The following is a 17066-nucleotide window of genomic DNA, read 5'->3' on the forward strand; positions in this document are numbered from 1 at the left end:
CTATGTTACTCTGTCCTTCTGTCCAGTATAGGTATTTGTAAGTATAGGCTACTTTGAGCTGTTGAAGTATATAATTTTATAACACCACGTTTAGAATGTTTTTACATTAGCCCAAACTCAACAGCCTGCTATGGCAGGCTACTTTCCACTAAGTCACACCATGGCTGCTCAGCTCACAACAACAATTCCAGGTATTTTAGTTGTTTGACAGCGTTGGACACATAAGGTAGATGAAGACCAGCTGGAGTGCATTCGTAAGAGCTGAGGTGTTTCTGACGCAAGGCAAGGCCTCTCTAAGCCCTTCCAAAAAAGCTTGTAGCTTGGATTACCACCATAACACAGCGTCACAACACTTGAGTTACTACATACATCTGGATGTAGAGAACCAGGGTGACGGCCTGAGACTTCACTCAGCTTCAGTCAGTCCGGACTATAAACACATCACAACTGCTGTTAAGTCCATAGCACACTGCCATCATGTTATTTAGTCAATTCTCACTCTTCCTCCAGCATATTTGTCCAAGACTGTGTCAGATCAGCAAGGTCACATACTGTAAGAAGTCTTGCGGAAAGTCAAAAGAACTTGTTGAAATTGTGCAAATCCTAGTGTTGTAGTATTACCGTTAGTGGTCAGGCTCAGTAATGTTTTCCGCCTCCTATCTCCTGTTCTGATATCCATATTTGATGTAGGTAAGGGTCTTAGATCAAACATAAAATAAATCTGTACATAAATCACCTTGACATTTGGAACCAACCTTTTGCTGGTGCTGAAAACAAAACCCACCCCTTCAGTCTTTTCAACTCTGAAGACTCAGATAAGGGCTATGGGAAGGATCTTGTGGTTGCTTTCGACGACATTAACTTTGATTTTCCCGTTGTTTGTGATGTTCCCGCTTCCATTCCAGTGTAGTAAGTCGTGTGGGTCGGGCCACCGGCGTCGAGCGGTGCTGTGTATGGACCAGACAGGGGAGGAGGTCCATGAGATGTTCTGTGTGGATCAGAGAAGGCCAGATGACTCTGAGAGCTGTAATACCCACGTCTGTGAGTTCATTTGGATCACAGGGGACTGGACAGAGGTGAGAGTCAATAAATGGGCCTGTTTCAAAATGCAACCATGTCACTTTAATAATCTTATCTAACATTACTGTCCTATCTGATCGTGCTTGATTGCAGTGTCGTTATCGTATCCAATTTTCTCTCTCCTGTGGCAGTGCTCGGCCAGCTGTGGACAGGGATACCACAGACGCCTAGTCTCCTGCAGTGAGGTGCATGCTGGGAATGATAACTATGAGTATGGGCATCAGTCTTTGTCCAACTGCCCTGGGACCCCCCCTGAGAGCTACATGCCATGTAGCCAAAGCCCCTGTCCTCCAACACACGAGTGGAGAGTCGGAGTCTGGGGACCTGTGAGTGGCATCCAGTCTCTATGTATTATCAGTGTTACAGTATGTTCAGTGCTTTTTTCATCCTGGCAGGCTCCCTTACACCTGCTCTTCTCTCCCCCTCAGTGTTCAGTAAGCTGTGGAGGTGGGGTGATGGAGAGGACAGTGCAGTGTGTGTCTACTGAGGGACAAGGCAGTGACAGTTGTCCCTCAGACACTAAACCAGAAGCCAGCAAAGTCTGCAGCAGCCCTGCCTGTGAGTAGACATACAGTAGCCTCAGCCTCCACAGACTCCATAACTCCTGTTATACTGTATATGTGTGATAAACCTCTATACCATAGCTATACCTCTCCTAAATATGTCCTTTGTTCTCTCTCTTAGGCCATCTGCCCACTAGCTGCAGTGACGTCCAGAGTCTGTCTGGCGTCCAGCCTGATGGTGAACAGTTTCTCAACGTACAAGGAAAAGCACTCAAAGTAAGACCATGGTATCATCTTTCTTATTAAGTGCACTATGCAACGTTTTATAACATTTTATATAGTGATTACTGACTTATTTTGCAAATGGAAATGGTGAATGAATAGAGAGAGTATCTATGCCAATGTCAGCCAATAAAAACCTGTTGGCCAGTGATCATACATGTCTGTCTGTCTGTCTGTCTGTCTGTCTGTCTGTCTGTCTGTCTGTCTGTCTGTCTGTCTGTCTGTCTGTCTGTCTGTCTGTCTGTCTGTCTGGCTGGCTGTCTGGCTGGCTGGCTCTCTGTCTGGCTGTCTCTCTCGCTCTCTGTCTGGCTGTCTGGCTGTCTCTCTCGCTCTCTGTCTGGCTGTCTCGCTCTCTGTCTGGCTGTCTCTCCCGCTCTCTGTCTGGCTGTCTCTCTCACTCTCTGTCTGGCTGTCTGGCTGTCTCTCTCGCTCTCTGTCTGGCTATCTGGCTGTCTCGCTCTCTATCTGGCTGTCTCGCTCTCTGTCTGTCTGGCTGTCTCTCTCGCTCTCTGTCTGGCTGTCTGGCTGTCTCTCTCGCTCTCTGTCTGGCTGTCTCGCTCTCTGTCTGGCTGTCTGGCTGTCTCGCTCTCTATCTGGCTGTCTGGCTCTCTGTCTGGCTGTCTCGCTCTCTGTCTGGCTGTCTGGCTGTCTCTCTCGCTCTCTGTCTGGCAGTCTCGCTCTCTGTCTGGCTGTCTCGCTCTCTATCTGGCTGTCTCGCTCTCTGTCTGGCTGTCTCGCACTCTTTCTGGCTGTCTCGCTCTCTGTCTGGCTGTCTGGCTCTCTGTCTGGCTGTCTGGCTGTCTCGCTCTCTGTCTGGCTATCTGTCTGGCTGTCTCGCTCTCTGTCTGGCTATCTGTCTGGCTGTCCATTTGAGAACCAGGCCAACCCAGGTCAGGTTTAGAAATAGCGTGTGTCATCCTGAAGAGGTTTTGATTTTAATTTCTGGGCTCGTTCCTCACTCCTTCCTCCTTCTCCACCTCCTCTTCCTCCTCAGGTCTACTGTGCAGGAATGCAGACTGACAGGCCGCAGGAGTACCTCACCTTGACGACCGGAGAGGGAGAGAACTACTCTGAAGTCTTTGGCTTCAGGTAAAGCAACCTATGGGGCTGTGGATTACTTCATGTATCATCATGTAACACTGTCAAAAGTGTGGAGGACACATTTTATATGAACTTGGTTGCTCTTTTTCTCTTCAGACTGATAGACCCCACACAGTGCCCTGCTAACGGGACCAGGAGAGAGGACTGTGAGTGTAGGAGAGACTACACCGCTGCTGGCCTCTCCACCTTCACCAGAGTACGACTGGACCTCAGCAAGATGCACATCATCAGTGAGTGGGCCAGAACCAGTTGCAGAACACATTCAGCAAGGCCACATAGACTAGCCTACCAATTATTGAAACACACACACACACGCACACGCACACAGACACACACAGACACACACACACACACGCTACATCAGATTTCATTACACTAACCTGAATGTCAATGCTAACCAGCTAGTGTCAGAGTACCATACTTGGCTCCCCCAACATGCTTGGAAGTCAGAGCCTCCTCCCCACTCCTCTCTATCCTCACATAGACATTTCATTAAGTCCAAGCAGAGTGGGGTTAATGGGATCAAGATGTCTTTTAGGAGCACACAATTAAAGGGCCTTAGGGGATAAGTAGATGGAATTATACTGATATTGCCATTATGGTGACCCCTAAAAGGAAGCCTGGATTCAGGTTATATGAAAGTGTACTCATTTTGGAAGATGCAGGATTTTCTTTTGATGTTATATGAGCTGTCGTAGTTATGCTGACCAGTCAAACAGACCGAGCTATGTTCCCGATTCATTTTTCACCAAGCTTCTGTCATGTTTACTAATATGTCCTGCCATTGTTTATCTCTTTTGTCGTTCAGCCATAGACTGGCAGTTTGCTTTCACACGCGACGGCCACAGAGTTCCCTTTGCCACAGCTGGAGACTGCTACAGCGCTGCCCGGTGTCCACAGGTAAGAACTGCATGGCCAGGGAGCCACTGGGAGAGAACTAGTGGAGAATAAAAATGTTTGACTCAAGTCTTCACTAGGGTGTGAGTTCTGAGGTTAGGACTAAGGACTTGTATGGACTTAACTAGTCTTGGTTCATCTCGTTTACCAGCTGTGTCTTCGGTAGTGTGTCTGACCGTAGAATTGTGCTGTTGAGTTCAATGTGTGCTTAGTTCTAGCAGAGCCTAATGCTCAAGAGGTTAGTCAGATGCTGAGTGTGGTGATACTGTGAACAGAGAGAGCAGGGGTGTGTTCTGTGAGTGGGGACCGAGCAGAGCAGACACACATGGCCTGAGGACAGAGAGGCCCGTCTGTCTGAGGGGAGATTTGGAAACACTCCCTGCCTGTGCCAGTGTCTGCAGATCAGATCCTGTTAGTCTGTGAGAGGAGACGGCTGACACACACACACACACACACACACACACACATATACACACACACACCAAGCCCTGGCAAACACACATCAAATACACCCTGTCTACAGCTGGCAAACCGACACACCATGTGCTGTCCCTCTACACTCTCTCCCCTCACCACAGATGCTGCATGTGAGACTGTATTAGTCCCATGTCTTTCTGGTGTTGTGCAGCGTCTCCCTCAACTGGGGTCTGCCCTCATATCAGAGACAGGGGAGTGTGTGAGGTACAGGAGCAAATGGAATGGCACCAAGCGCATGGAAACCATGTATTTGATGTATTTGATACCATTCCACCTATTCCGCTCCAGCCATTACCACGAGCCTGTCCTCCCCAATTAATGTGCCACCAACCCCCTGTGGTGTGAGGGAGTGCACCGGTACAAGGCTGTGGAGGGTGTCTGTGTATGTGTGTGCTATCATGCGTGTATGTGTCTATGAGTACACGTGTGTGTGCGAGCACAAGCTCCAGCCAGTACATGAAGAAGGGGTTCTACTGTATGTGTCACCTTTCCCACAGTCCCATCCAGCTCCCACTGTGCAGCAGGTACAGTGCCTTCAGAAAAGTATGTTGTTGTGTTGCAGCCTGAATATTAAATGGCTTCAATTGAGATGTTGGCCTAATTACTAATCACTGGCCTAATTACCCCATAATGTTTTGAGACATTTTTGAGACATTTTTGTTCATGAATAAAAAAAATGATAAGCTGAAATGTCTTGAGTCAATAAGTATTCAACCCCTATGTTATGGCAAGCCTAAATAAGTTCAGGTTTAAAAAAAAATGTCTTAACAAGTCACAAGTTGCATGGACCCACTCTGTGTGCAATAATAGTGTTTAACATCATTTTTGAATGACTACCTCATCTCTACCCCACACATCTGTTCCTCCATCGAGCAGTGCATTTCAAACACAGATTTAACCACAAAGACCAGGGAGGTTTTCCTAGAAGGGTACCTATTAGTAGATGGGTAAAAAAGAAAAAAACTAGACATATTTGTCGCCAGACCCACTGGCTCCAGGTCATCTACAAGTCCATGCTAGGTAAAGCTCCGCCTTATCTCAGTTCACTGGTCACGATGGCAACACCCATCCGTAGCACGCGCTCCAGCAGGTGTATCTCACTGATCATCCCTAAAGCCAACACCTCATTTGGCCGCCTTTCGTTCCAGTACTCTGCTGCCTGCGACTGGAACAAATTGCAAAAATCGCTGAAGTTGGAGACTTTTATCTCCCTCACCAACTTCAAACATCTGCTATCTGAGCAGCTAACCGATCGCTGCAGCTATACATAGTCTATTGGTAAATAGCCCACCCATTTTCACCTACCTCATCCCCATACTGTTTTTATTTATTTACTTTTCTGCTCTTTTGCACACCAATATCTCTACCTGTACATGTCCATCTGATCATTTATCACTCCAGTGTTAATCTGCAAAATTGTAATTATTCGCCTACCTCCTCATGCCTTTTGCACACAATGTATATAGACTCCCCTTTTTTTCTACTGTGTTATTGACTTGTTAATTGTTTACTCCATGTGTAACTCTGTGTTGTCTGTTCACACTGCTATGCTTTATCTTGGCCAGGTCGCAGTTGCAAATGAGAACTTGTTCTCAACTAGCCCACCTGGTTAAATAAAGGTGAAATAAAAATTTAAAAAAAAAATTGAATATCCCTTTGAGCATGGTGAACTTATGCATTAAAATTTGGATGGTGTATCAATACACCCAGTCATTACAAAGATACAGTCGTCCTTCCTAACTCAGTTGCCGGACAGGAAGGAAACCGCTCAGGGAATTCACCATGAGGCCAATGGTGACTTTAAAACATTTACAGAGGTTAATGGCTGCGATAGGAGAAAACTGAGGATGGATTAACAACGTTGTTATTCCACAATACTAACCTAATTGACAGTGTTTGCAATAAGGCACTAAAGTAAAACTACAAATATGTGGCAAAGAAATTGTGTTTATGTCCTGAATACAAACCATTATGTTTGGGGCAAATACAACACATCACCAGAGTACCAGTCTTCATATTTTCAAGCATGGGGGTGGCTGCGTCATGTTATGGTTATGCTTGTCATCGGCAAGGACTATGGAGTTTTTTTAGGATAAAAACAAATTGTATACAGCTAAGCACAGGCAAAATCCTAGAGGAAAACCTGGTTCAGTCTGCTTTCCAACAGACGCTGGGTGACTAATTCACCTTTCAGCAGGACAATAACCCAAAACACAAGGCCAAATCTACACTGAAGTTACTTACCAAGACGACATTGAATGTTGCTGAGTGGTCTGGTTACGGTTTTGACTTAGGTGTGCAAATCTCATAGAGAGTCACCCAGAAAGACTCACAGCTGTAAACCCTGCCAAAGGTGATTTTAATATGTATTGACTCAGGGGTGTGAATACTAATGTAAATGAGATATTTCTCTATTGCCTTCTCAACAAATTTGCAAAAATCTCAAATTTTTTTTACATTCACTTTGTCATTATGGGGTATAGTGTGTAGATGATTGAGAAACAAAACATATTTAAATAATGTTGAATTCAGGCTGTAACACAACAAAATATGTAATAAGTCAAGGGGTGTGAATACTTTCTGATGACATGTATGATTTGTCTCCGGAGTGTCGCAGACTGCAGTCCTACATCCTTCAAAGACACCGGTTCACCTGCTTTCCCCTCACCTTTCCTCCCCTCTTCCGACTCATTTCAGGAGATGTGTTTCCAATGACCCAAAAAGACCCCAATTTATTTATTTAACCTTTATTTAACCAGGAAGGGCTCATTGAGATTTTAAAATCTCTTTTTCAAGAGCATCCTGGCCAAGATAGGCAGCACCAAGTCAATACAAAAAAATGACAATGAAAGCTATTTGCCAAAACATGTTGGTTATGCTAAGTTAATAAATAAACATTCTATTGTTTGCCAAGAGTTAGTGAACATGTTTTTCATTTCCATCAACACAACACACCACTTATCCACACATTTAAATTAGCCATACACTACGCCAGGCTTCCCCAAACCTGGTCCTGGGGCCCCCCCTGGGGGAACTTTTGGGGTTTTGCCCTAGCACTACACAGCTGATTCAAATAACCAACTAATCACCAAGCTTTGATAATTTGAATAAGTTGTGTAGTGTTGTGTAGGGCAAAAAACAAAATGTACACCCCTTGGGGTCCCGAGGATTGAGTTATGGAAAACGCTGCACTACACCATGCTCTGTGAACTTGACAAATATTTATGCTTCCATACTAGAGTTTCAAGAGACACTCAACTGTAGATGCTTACCTCTGGCTGAATGATCTACCCCGCTCTGTTTATAGCTGTTGATACCGTAAAGTGTCTGGTATTTGTCCGTGGGTTTTGTCTGGCTTATATCAGCTGGGCTTTGATGAAACGTAAATGCAGCTGCTGCATGTTAGTGAACTGCTCTCTACGGCTTTCTGTGGTTGGCGTAGTGGGGGGGTGCTGATATCTCTCCCTGCCCCTCTCTCTCTCGCTCTCTCTCTTCATTTTCTCTTTCTCTTCTTCCCTCCCTCCTCCCTACTTATATGTTTCCTCAGGGTCGATTCAGCATCAACCTCTCAGGGACAGGCTTCCAGCTAGCTGAGGAAACCAAGTGGATCTCCCAAGGAAACTATGCAGTTGCTGATATCCACAAATCCCAGGTAAAAATATGATGCACATTCACACAGCCTCATGGACAGAGTGATTTAGATTAGCATCTTGTATTCACATTTCTGGTTTCAGACAACGTCATTCTCCACTTTCCCTCCTTCCCTCCTTTCTTCTCCCCCCCCCCCACCCTACCTCTCTCCATCCTTCACTCCCTCCTTTCCTTTTGGCTTCAGAGGGGCCTCTGCTCTGGGCATTGGCCCAAGTGGACTCTGTATCCCAGACTCCCCTGGTGCCTTAATGCTGTTTTTCGACTGTAACACTAGTGCAGGGATCATCAACTAGATTCAGCATCGGGACGATTTTCCATAGCTAAAAGTGAGGACTTGAGAATAGCATAATCAAAACAGTTGCTTGGTGAGAAGGTGTTAAAGTTCACAGTTGGCCACTGTTATTTAAATGAAAAATGAAAAGTACCAGAGGCCTGGCTTTGGCCCCAAGTGAGAGCAGGTCCACTGGAACCATTGCCCAATGAGACAAAGGGGCTGGCCTGTGTAGATGGAAAGAGAAAAGTCTGAGCCTTTTGGGTAAACCGCTGAGGTAAATCATATATGGAAATGTGCTGTTATGTGACTGGTGAGAGAGGAGCCTTATTGGCCAGCTGCCGAGTGAAGTGGGCCCTTCTGGTTTTGTAATGGAGATCAGGCTGAAGACTGCTTTTGGCAGGGAGAAAAAGGTTGAATCTGTCTCAAAGCCAGTGGAGCTTTGGACACTCAAGGTTAGCTGAACACTGGTTGTTTTAAGTCAAGTGTGCTGGAGGGCACTCAAGATGAGAGTTGCCAAACTTCAGAGGAAATGCCGTTCCTATTCATTCCGTGGGATAGATTTCTGGGGAAATGTTTTACCTGTGTATTTCTCAACCTTTCTAAGCTGAGTGTTCTGCATCTGTGCTTAGCTAATTATATTTTATTACTGTGTTTTTCTATGTAATTCATTAAGAGGCCCCATTTTTGTTACGCAGCCAGTCTTACATTCAAAACCTTTCATTGTGTGTTCATTTTGTTTGCAGACTTCTCTCACCACACAACCATTGATCTAAAATACAAGTTCATTGTGAAATATAATGAGTGCATTGGTTTAATCACCAAAACACCACATAATGATATATTCTCAATTTAGTTATTTTAACAACCAGTTAAAGTCAAATAACAAAAAATGCTAGATACATGTTTCAAAATTGTCCTTTGAATGTAGTATGCTACAGTGCTGTACATTAGGCAATACACTTGCACTACCCATAAAAATATACAAAACATCACAATTTTCATCATTTGTGTGATCAAAGTTGTGATCATTGAAGACTTCTTTCACAATATAATTCAATGAAATCAATTAAAGAAACAATGTTTAGCAGGCACTAGTTTGCATCAAGCCTGTCTTGAGCATTTGGCCATAGGTTCTCATCAAAATCGCGGTACATATCCTCAATGTTCACGCACGTGGTGAAAAACTTTTTGGCATAGCCAATCCAAGCCTGACATACTGTAGGTCTGGATTGAAACCATTGCATGCCTGATCCATGGCTTGGAGGGGGGTGGTACACTGTCAATCATACATCTTCCGCCTGTATTGTGATTGTGTATTGTATTTTACAGTATTGTATTGTACTTGTGTAGTGGTCCTGTATGTGGCTTAGTTCATAAGAGCATGGTTCTAGCAACACCAGAGTTGGGTGTTTGATTCCCACTGGGGTCACATACCAAATGTGTGGACTTTTGTATCTTTGGTTAAAAACGTAGATACTGTATTGGCCATTGCAATTTTAATTAAGCAGTGTGAACTGAGTAGTTCTCAAAATCTGTAGTAGACAAACCGGTTTACATGTAACATCTACAGGTTTATCAAATGGCTAAGTGATGATCAATTAAGAGCAGTCAGATTAAGTAATAGTACAATTCTTTTTAAAGAGAAGAGAATCATATCAAAAGTAATGTGAGCGTTGCATTGTGAAAGGCAATTACATTATATGAGCATGTATTGCAATCTGAAACGGATTTCTATATGAAACACTGACACTGTAAGTAAGTGTTTCACTGTAGGGTCTACACCTGTTGGCGCATGTGACAAATAACATTTGATTTGATTTGTCTGTTGTACTTAGTTGTTTCAAAACGTGCTTAAAGTTTTGAAACAACTGCCCTTTTGATGATCTGTTTTGAATTTTGTACTAAGAATTGTGAAAATGTACCACATACTTTGCACCAAAGCGATAAATAAAAAACAACTGCATTATAGCAGAGTAAATATTGTTCCTCGTTTGTCCACAGGATGGCAGCAGAGTAACAGGAATGTGTGGGGGTTACTGTGGGAAATGCACTCCGTCCTCCGGCTCTTACCTGCTCATCACAGTGGCCTAAATCTACAGTGTTTAACCAGGTGTGTAATACTAACTATTCTTTAGAAATATATCGTGTTTTATAGCTTCAGTCTGTTATTATGTGTACCACCATTCCCCTCCTCATCGTAAACATGTGTTTGTATAGTATAGTAAAGTATGTGCTTTTGGCATCCCTTTCTCTCTTCACAGCTCTCTTCAAGCCAAGATGTCCAACCTCTCAGTGGTGCTACAGTAATGAGGATTCCATCCTCCAAACGACCTCTATTCCCTCCAATGTGTAAATATGTCAATAGAACAGGTGTAAGTACTGTACATAACATGGTAAATGACTTATTTATTATACTATATACTCAACATTTATTTTTGTATTGTAAGATAATTTAAGGATTGTGTTTTCTTTCTTGCAACAAACACCATGGACATCTATTCGCATTGCATTAACTAGAACATAAAAATGTGCCTTAGAAATATTTAACATATTCAGTCCAGAGTAGTTGCTTGTGTTTCTTGCGTTGTTGTTTCTCTCATATTGTGGCAGTGTTGCAGCCTGGCTCTTCTATGTCTTAAGATGCAGAAGGAGACTGTCAGTTTTGCTTCACGTTTGTGTGTACGGATGTGGGCACTTTGTATGTACTTCTTTTTTTACACTCATAGCTGTGTTACAGTCTCGGCATCCTTCAGCCCGTTTTTTCTTATGCCGAGTGGTGTCACTATCCAACCTTGTTCAGTGCCTGAGTGTTTATCAACCAGTGTAGTAAGTGCTACTGTATGTTCCTACCTGGGTCTTAGAGTGTGAAGGCTGTTTAGGCTGGTCTAATTCCCTGGTCTACACAGTCGCCAGCGGTGATCAGTGGGCTGGTACATTAGTCAGGTGTGGTACAGAGACAGAGACGGCACAGAGACGGTGCAGTGAACCGTAGCGCAGCGTGCTGTAAAGGTCGATCTGGGACAGCCAGGGGGAATGCTGGGACTGTCGAGGCTAGCACAGGCAGCTGCTGCAGAGGCAGACCCAGCCAGGTGTTACTACCACAGAGGAACCACCCTGAGATGGGCCATATGCAGAGGGGAATGGAAATGAGTGCCCTAAAGAGATAGCCATCCCTGTAAAGTTGAGGAGTTCAAGAATTCAGTAGCAGAGAGAGAGAGAGAGAGAGAGAGAGAGAGAGAGAGACAGAGACAGAGAGAGACAGAGACAGAGAGACAGAGAGAGAGAGAGAGAGAGAGACAGAGAGAGAGACAGAGAGAGACAGAGACAGACAGAGACAGACAGAGACAGACAGACAGAGAACCCCTGCCTTGGTGGGACATACTTGAATATTTTTGCTGAGAGAGAAAAGTGAATGACATGAAAGTTGTGATGCAGAACCTTAACATTTCATACTTATCCGTGGAAGTACAAGGTGTCACCTACCCAGAGGGAGTGTGTCAGGGGAATAGACAGTGGAGTGCCCCGGGGGGCTTTAAGGTCAGAGCAGAGACACAGCTAGAGGAGGAGAGGGAGGAAAGGCTTGCAGGCTGATAGATCCAGAGAGATGTGCTTCAAAGCATCAGAAAGACTCACCTTTTGTTTGTTCTGGGTCTCTCAGGTGTTGTGACAGAGGGAATAGCCGTTATTCCTTCGTTTTGAGGGCAATAACTACATGAATCAAGCAGAGTTTACCTCAGGCCTATAACAACACCAGTGCTCCATAGAGATTGGTTGATGTCTTAAAGGTCTAGGTGTCCAAATGCTGCCTCTAAGAACTGCTTACTGTACCTCCACTCAAACAACTTAGCTTTTTTCTCAGCCTTTATCGTATTGCCTTTCAACAGTCAGTCCATTTTTTTGCTGTCTGATGTAAGTGTTTTGACAATATCAGGGTACTTTCTGTTTGAATGTGTGTTTTCTTTATCTTATATACTGTTTGCAACCAATGCCCTTCATTAGGTTTTTTTATTTTTATAAGACTTTTATAGAAAGTGAATGACAAATAATAATAACTATAATAATTTGTAGGATTCTTTTGACATGATAAGATACTTATCCCAAAATGAATAATGTAAGTGACTGTGATGTCATAAGGAAGTTTAGTATATCACCTTACTGTACACATGTGAGGTTATTCTCGTGTGTATTAATTTGTTTGACAGGGTTTGGCGGGGTGGATAGACATTGGTACCTGAGATAGATTCAGAGGACAAAGCCATATTTGCTACATTTGCCTTTTTTTTTTAAATAAATGATGCCTTGAGAATATCAGCTGGACATTTTCATGACGGTGCAACTCTTACTTTGTCATGGTTCCGTCCAACCTTTCGCTAAAAGGGAATTCCACACCGTTGTAACCGATAGCCATTCTGAATTTATCTTTGGAATCATATTAGTTTAGATTTAATGAAGTAAAAAATGTTAACTGTTAACGTTAAATGTTTTATTGTCCAAATAATATCCTCCAGTGAAAAGGGATTGAAACTTTAGTCTGATTGTGAATATCTGATGATCCAGATTGTATATGTATTCTCAGGTGTTAAAATAAAGGGATTATTTGAACATTATATTATGTCTTATATTTATGTAACAATTTATAAACTCAGCAAAAAAATAAACATCCTCTCACTGTCAACTGCATTTATTTTCAGCAAATGTGTAGATATTTGTATGAACATAAGATTCAACAGCTGAGACATAAACTGAACAAGTACCAAAGACATGTGACTAACAGAAATGAAATGTGTCACTGAACAAAGGGTGGTCAAAATCAAAAGCGACAATCAGTATCTGGTGTGGCCACCAGCTGCATTAAGTGCTGCAGTGCATCTCCTCCTCATGGACTGCACCAGATTTGTCTGTTCCTGCTGTGAGATGTGACCCCACACTTCCACCAAGGCACCTGCAAGTTCCGGAACATTTCTGGGGGGAATGGCCCTAGCCCTCACCCTCCGATCCAACAGGTCCCAAACGTGCTCAATGGGATTGAGATCCGGGCTCCTCGCTGGCCATGTCAGAACACTGACATTCCTGTCTTGCAGGAAATCACACACAGAACGAGCAGTCTGGCTGGTGGCATTATCATGCTGGAGGGTCATGTCAGGATGAGCCTGCAGGAAGGGTACCACATGAGGGAGGAGGATGTCTTCCCTGTAACTCACAGCAATGACAACAAGCTCAGTCCGATGATGCTGTGACACACCGCCCCAGACCATGACGGACCCTCCACCTCCAAATTGATTCAAAGTACAGGCCTCGGTGTAAATCAAATCAAATCAAATGTATTTATATAGCCCTTCGTACATCAGCTGATATCTCAAAGTGCTGTACAGAAACCCAGCCTAAAACCCCAAACAGCAAGCAATGCAGGTGTAGAAGCACGGTGGCTAGGAAAAACTCCCTAGAAAGGCCAATACCTAGGAAGAAACCTAGAGAGGAACCAGGCTATGTGGGGTGGCCAGTCCTCTTCTGGCTGTGCCGGGTGGAGATTATAACAGAACATGGCCAAGATGTTCAAATGTTCATAAATGACCAGCATGGTCGAATAATAATAAGGCAGAACAGTTGAAACTGGAGCAGCAGCACAGTCAGGTGGAAGTTGAAACTGGAGCAGCAGCATGGCCAGGTGGACTGGGGACAGCAAGGAGTCATCATGTCAGGTAGTCCTGGGGCATGGTCCTAGGGCTCAGGTCCTCCGAGAGAGAGAAAGAAAGAGAGAAGGAGAGAATTAGAGAACGCACACTTAGATTCACACAGGACACCGAATAGGACAGGAGAAGTACTCCAGATATAACAAACTGACCCCAGCCCCCCGACACATAAACTACTGCAGCATAAATACTGGAGGCTGAGACAGGAGGGGTCAGGAGACACTGTGGCCCCATCCGAGGACACCCCCGGACAGGGCCAAACAGGAAGGATATAACCCCACCCACTTTGCCAAAGCACAGCCCCCACACCACTAGAGGGATATCTTCAACCACCAACTTACCATCCTGAGACAAGGCTGAGTATAGCCCACAAAGATCTCCGCCACGGCACAACCCAAGGGGGGGGGCGCCAACCCAGACAGGATGACCACAACAGTGAATCAACCCACTCAGGTGACGCACCCCCTCCAGGGACGGCATGAGAGACACTCATTCTGTCAACGATAAACGCGAATCTGACCATCACCCCATGTGAGACAAAACCACGACTCGTCAGTGAACATAACTTTTTGCCAGTCCTGTCTGGTCCAGCGATGGTGGGTTTGTGCCCATAGGCAACGTTGTTGCCGGTGGTGTCTGGTGATGACCTGCCTTACAACAGGCCTACAAGCCCTCAGTCCAGCCTCTCTCAGTCTATGGAGGACAGTCTGAGCACTGATGGAGGGATTGTGCATTCCTGGTGTAACTCGGGCAGTTGTTGCCATCCTGAACCTGTCCCGCAGGTGTGATGTTCGGATGTAACGATCCTGTGCAGGTGTTGTTACACGTGGTCTGCCACTGCGAGGACGATCAGCTGTCCGTCCTGTCTCCTTGTAGCGCTGTCTGAGGCGTCTCACAATATGGACATTGCAATTTATTGCCCTGGCCACATCTGCAGTCCTCATGCCTCCTTGCAGCATGCCTAAGGCACGTTCACGCAGATGAGCAGGGACCCTGGGCATATTTCTTTTGGTGTTTTACGTAGTCAGTAGAAAGGCCTCTTTAGTGTCCTAAGTTTTCATTATCGTGACCTTAATTGACTACCGTCTGTAAGCTGTTAGTGTCTTAACGACCGTTCCACAGGTACATGTTTATTAATTGTTTATGGTTTGTTGAACAAGCATGGGAAACAGTGTTTAAACCCTTTACAATGAAGATCTGTGAAATTATTTGTATTTTTACGAATAATCTTTGAAGGACAGGGTCCGGCGAAGGGCTGTTTCTTTATATAGTTTATATATACTGTATCTTATTCCACATTTCCCTCATTGTTGACCTTTTGATAAATCTATGTATTTTTCCATTTTTTTCTACTTTCAAATGATCTTAACAAGTATTATAATAAGAAATCATACATGCTTTTGTTCAATATGCAAGTACTTATTGTACCTTTGAATCATAAATGATTATGAATTATAATGCAATTGTGACCTAAATAAAACATACCTCTTTATTACAAATCATACCACTTTGTATGCTCCAGGCAAGCCATTTCTCCCAGCAAATGTTCGTATTTATATGTCATGTCTGCGTAATATGTCACGTAGTTTAATTCTACGACATGAAATGTATGATTAATGTATGAGATGAGATAAGGGAAGGATCAGAGGAAATAACGTCACTGACACAGCTCATCCATTCCTATGAGCACATATATTATGCTAATACATCGTTTTCCTACACAAACCTGATCTTGATGTAACAAGCTATGATGCCTATTATGCTCCAATCAATGAAAGGATATGCCTCTGCCATTAGGCTCACATTGCTTTCCGTAATTGTCACTTTGTAATTATTGTACTTTCCCCACCATACTATAAAGAACTGGTTTATGCTGTGCATATGTGGATCTGACTCTAACGCCCCCATTCTTTATTGTGTAACTGCCTGTGTTTGGTTTGTTTATGAGAGTCTCAGCAATTACTGGGTGGTAGGTTTCTCTAAAATGTGCAGTACTGTGACCATGGTCTAGTCCAGTCTGTACTGTTGACTTCCTGTCATGGGAATACAAAGCCAATGTTATGACTGTGGGGCGCCATGAATATGCATTCAAGTAAGTAGTGTGCTGAGGCGCCAGCTAGTTTGTACAAGTCCTTTAATCTATGTTACATTTTAGTGCCAACTCTCAGGTGTATTGTAGGGAGCGAGCGGAATTATTTTAGCAATGACTGTTAGTTGTCAATAGATCCAGGGGGCTCTGTTAAACTCAAGAATGTTTCTGTTAGTAGCATAAGTGAGGAGCGTGTAACGATCGTTGTCCTCCTCGGATGAGGAATAGGAAGGATCAGACCAAAACGCAGCGTGGTACGTGTCCATGTTAATTTGAATAAATAAACTGAACACTGCAATAACCAAAAAAACAACAAAGAGAGAGATTGAACGAAACGAAACAGTTCTGTAAGGTGAAGACACACAAAACAGAAAGCACCTACCCACAACCCATAGTGGGAAAACAGGCTGCCTAAGTATGATTCTCAATCAGAGACAACTATTGGGAACCATACCAGGCCAAACACCTAGAAATATAACACACAGAACAAAACATAAAATGCCCACCCCAACTCACACCCTGACCAAACTAAAATAGAGACATAAAAAAGGAACTAAGGTCAGGACGTGACAGAGCGAGAGAGACAAGGAGAGCGAAAGTGGGAGAGCGCTATCATTCTACCAAGTGGAAGGATCTGACAGAGCCAAGCCAGAATACCTTGTGTTTTATAAGTGCTGTTCCTGGAAATTACATGACAGATTTTTATGCTCACAGGGAAATTATTATTGGTAAGTACAGTAGATACACTGTGTACCCTCAATGTAATAAGGTTGGTCTTGCCCCTCAGAAAAATTATAACAAAATGAAACCAGTTGTATTCATATAGTAGGTACGTTGGGGATCTAACATACAAGGACAGTTCATTTACCATGTTAGCATTTTATCTTTACAAAACCAATGGTGTTTGGCAGAGTATCCCTCATCACAGAAATAACATCAGATATATTGTAGCAGCCTACATAGACCAGATGTATGGAAATTCCCCCACATCTCAGGTTAAATTACATAGCCCACTAAATCTC

General features: G+C 43.8%; 1 protein-coding gene across 1 annotated transcript in view; it reads left to right on the plus strand.

The window, feature by feature from the left end:
- Positions 1–12547, plus strand: part of LOC109891530 (A disintegrin and metalloproteinase with thrombospondin motifs 9) — a 72954-nt gene extending 60407 nt beyond the window's left edge. Inside the window, exons 31-40 of the mRNA XM_031825014.1 lie at positions 906–1076; positions 1212–1406; positions 1509–1638; positions 1765–1859; positions 2860–2954; positions 3063–3196; positions 3775–3866; positions 7888–7992; positions 10267–10375; positions 10527–12547. Coding sequence (XP_031680874.1) covers positions 906–1076; positions 1212–1406; positions 1509–1638; positions 1765–1859; positions 2860–2954; positions 3063–3196; positions 3775–3866; positions 7888–7992; positions 10267–10356 — 1107 coding nt within the window. The 3' untranslated portion in view covers positions 10357–10375; positions 10527–12547. The remainder of the gene's footprint in view (positions 1–905; positions 1077–1211; positions 1407–1508; positions 1639–1764; positions 1860–2859; positions 2955–3062; positions 3197–3774; positions 3867–7887; positions 7993–10266; positions 10376–10526) is intronic.
- The last annotated feature ends 4519 nt before the right edge of the window (positions 12548–17066 follow it).

This window comes from Oncorhynchus kisutch, linkage group LG5 (assembly GCF_002021735.2).
Source record: "Oncorhynchus kisutch isolate 150728-3 linkage group LG5, Okis_V2, whole genome shotgun sequence".
Classification (NCBI taxonomy): Eukaryota; Metazoa; Chordata; class Actinopteri; order Salmoniformes; family Salmonidae; genus Oncorhynchus; species Oncorhynchus kisutch.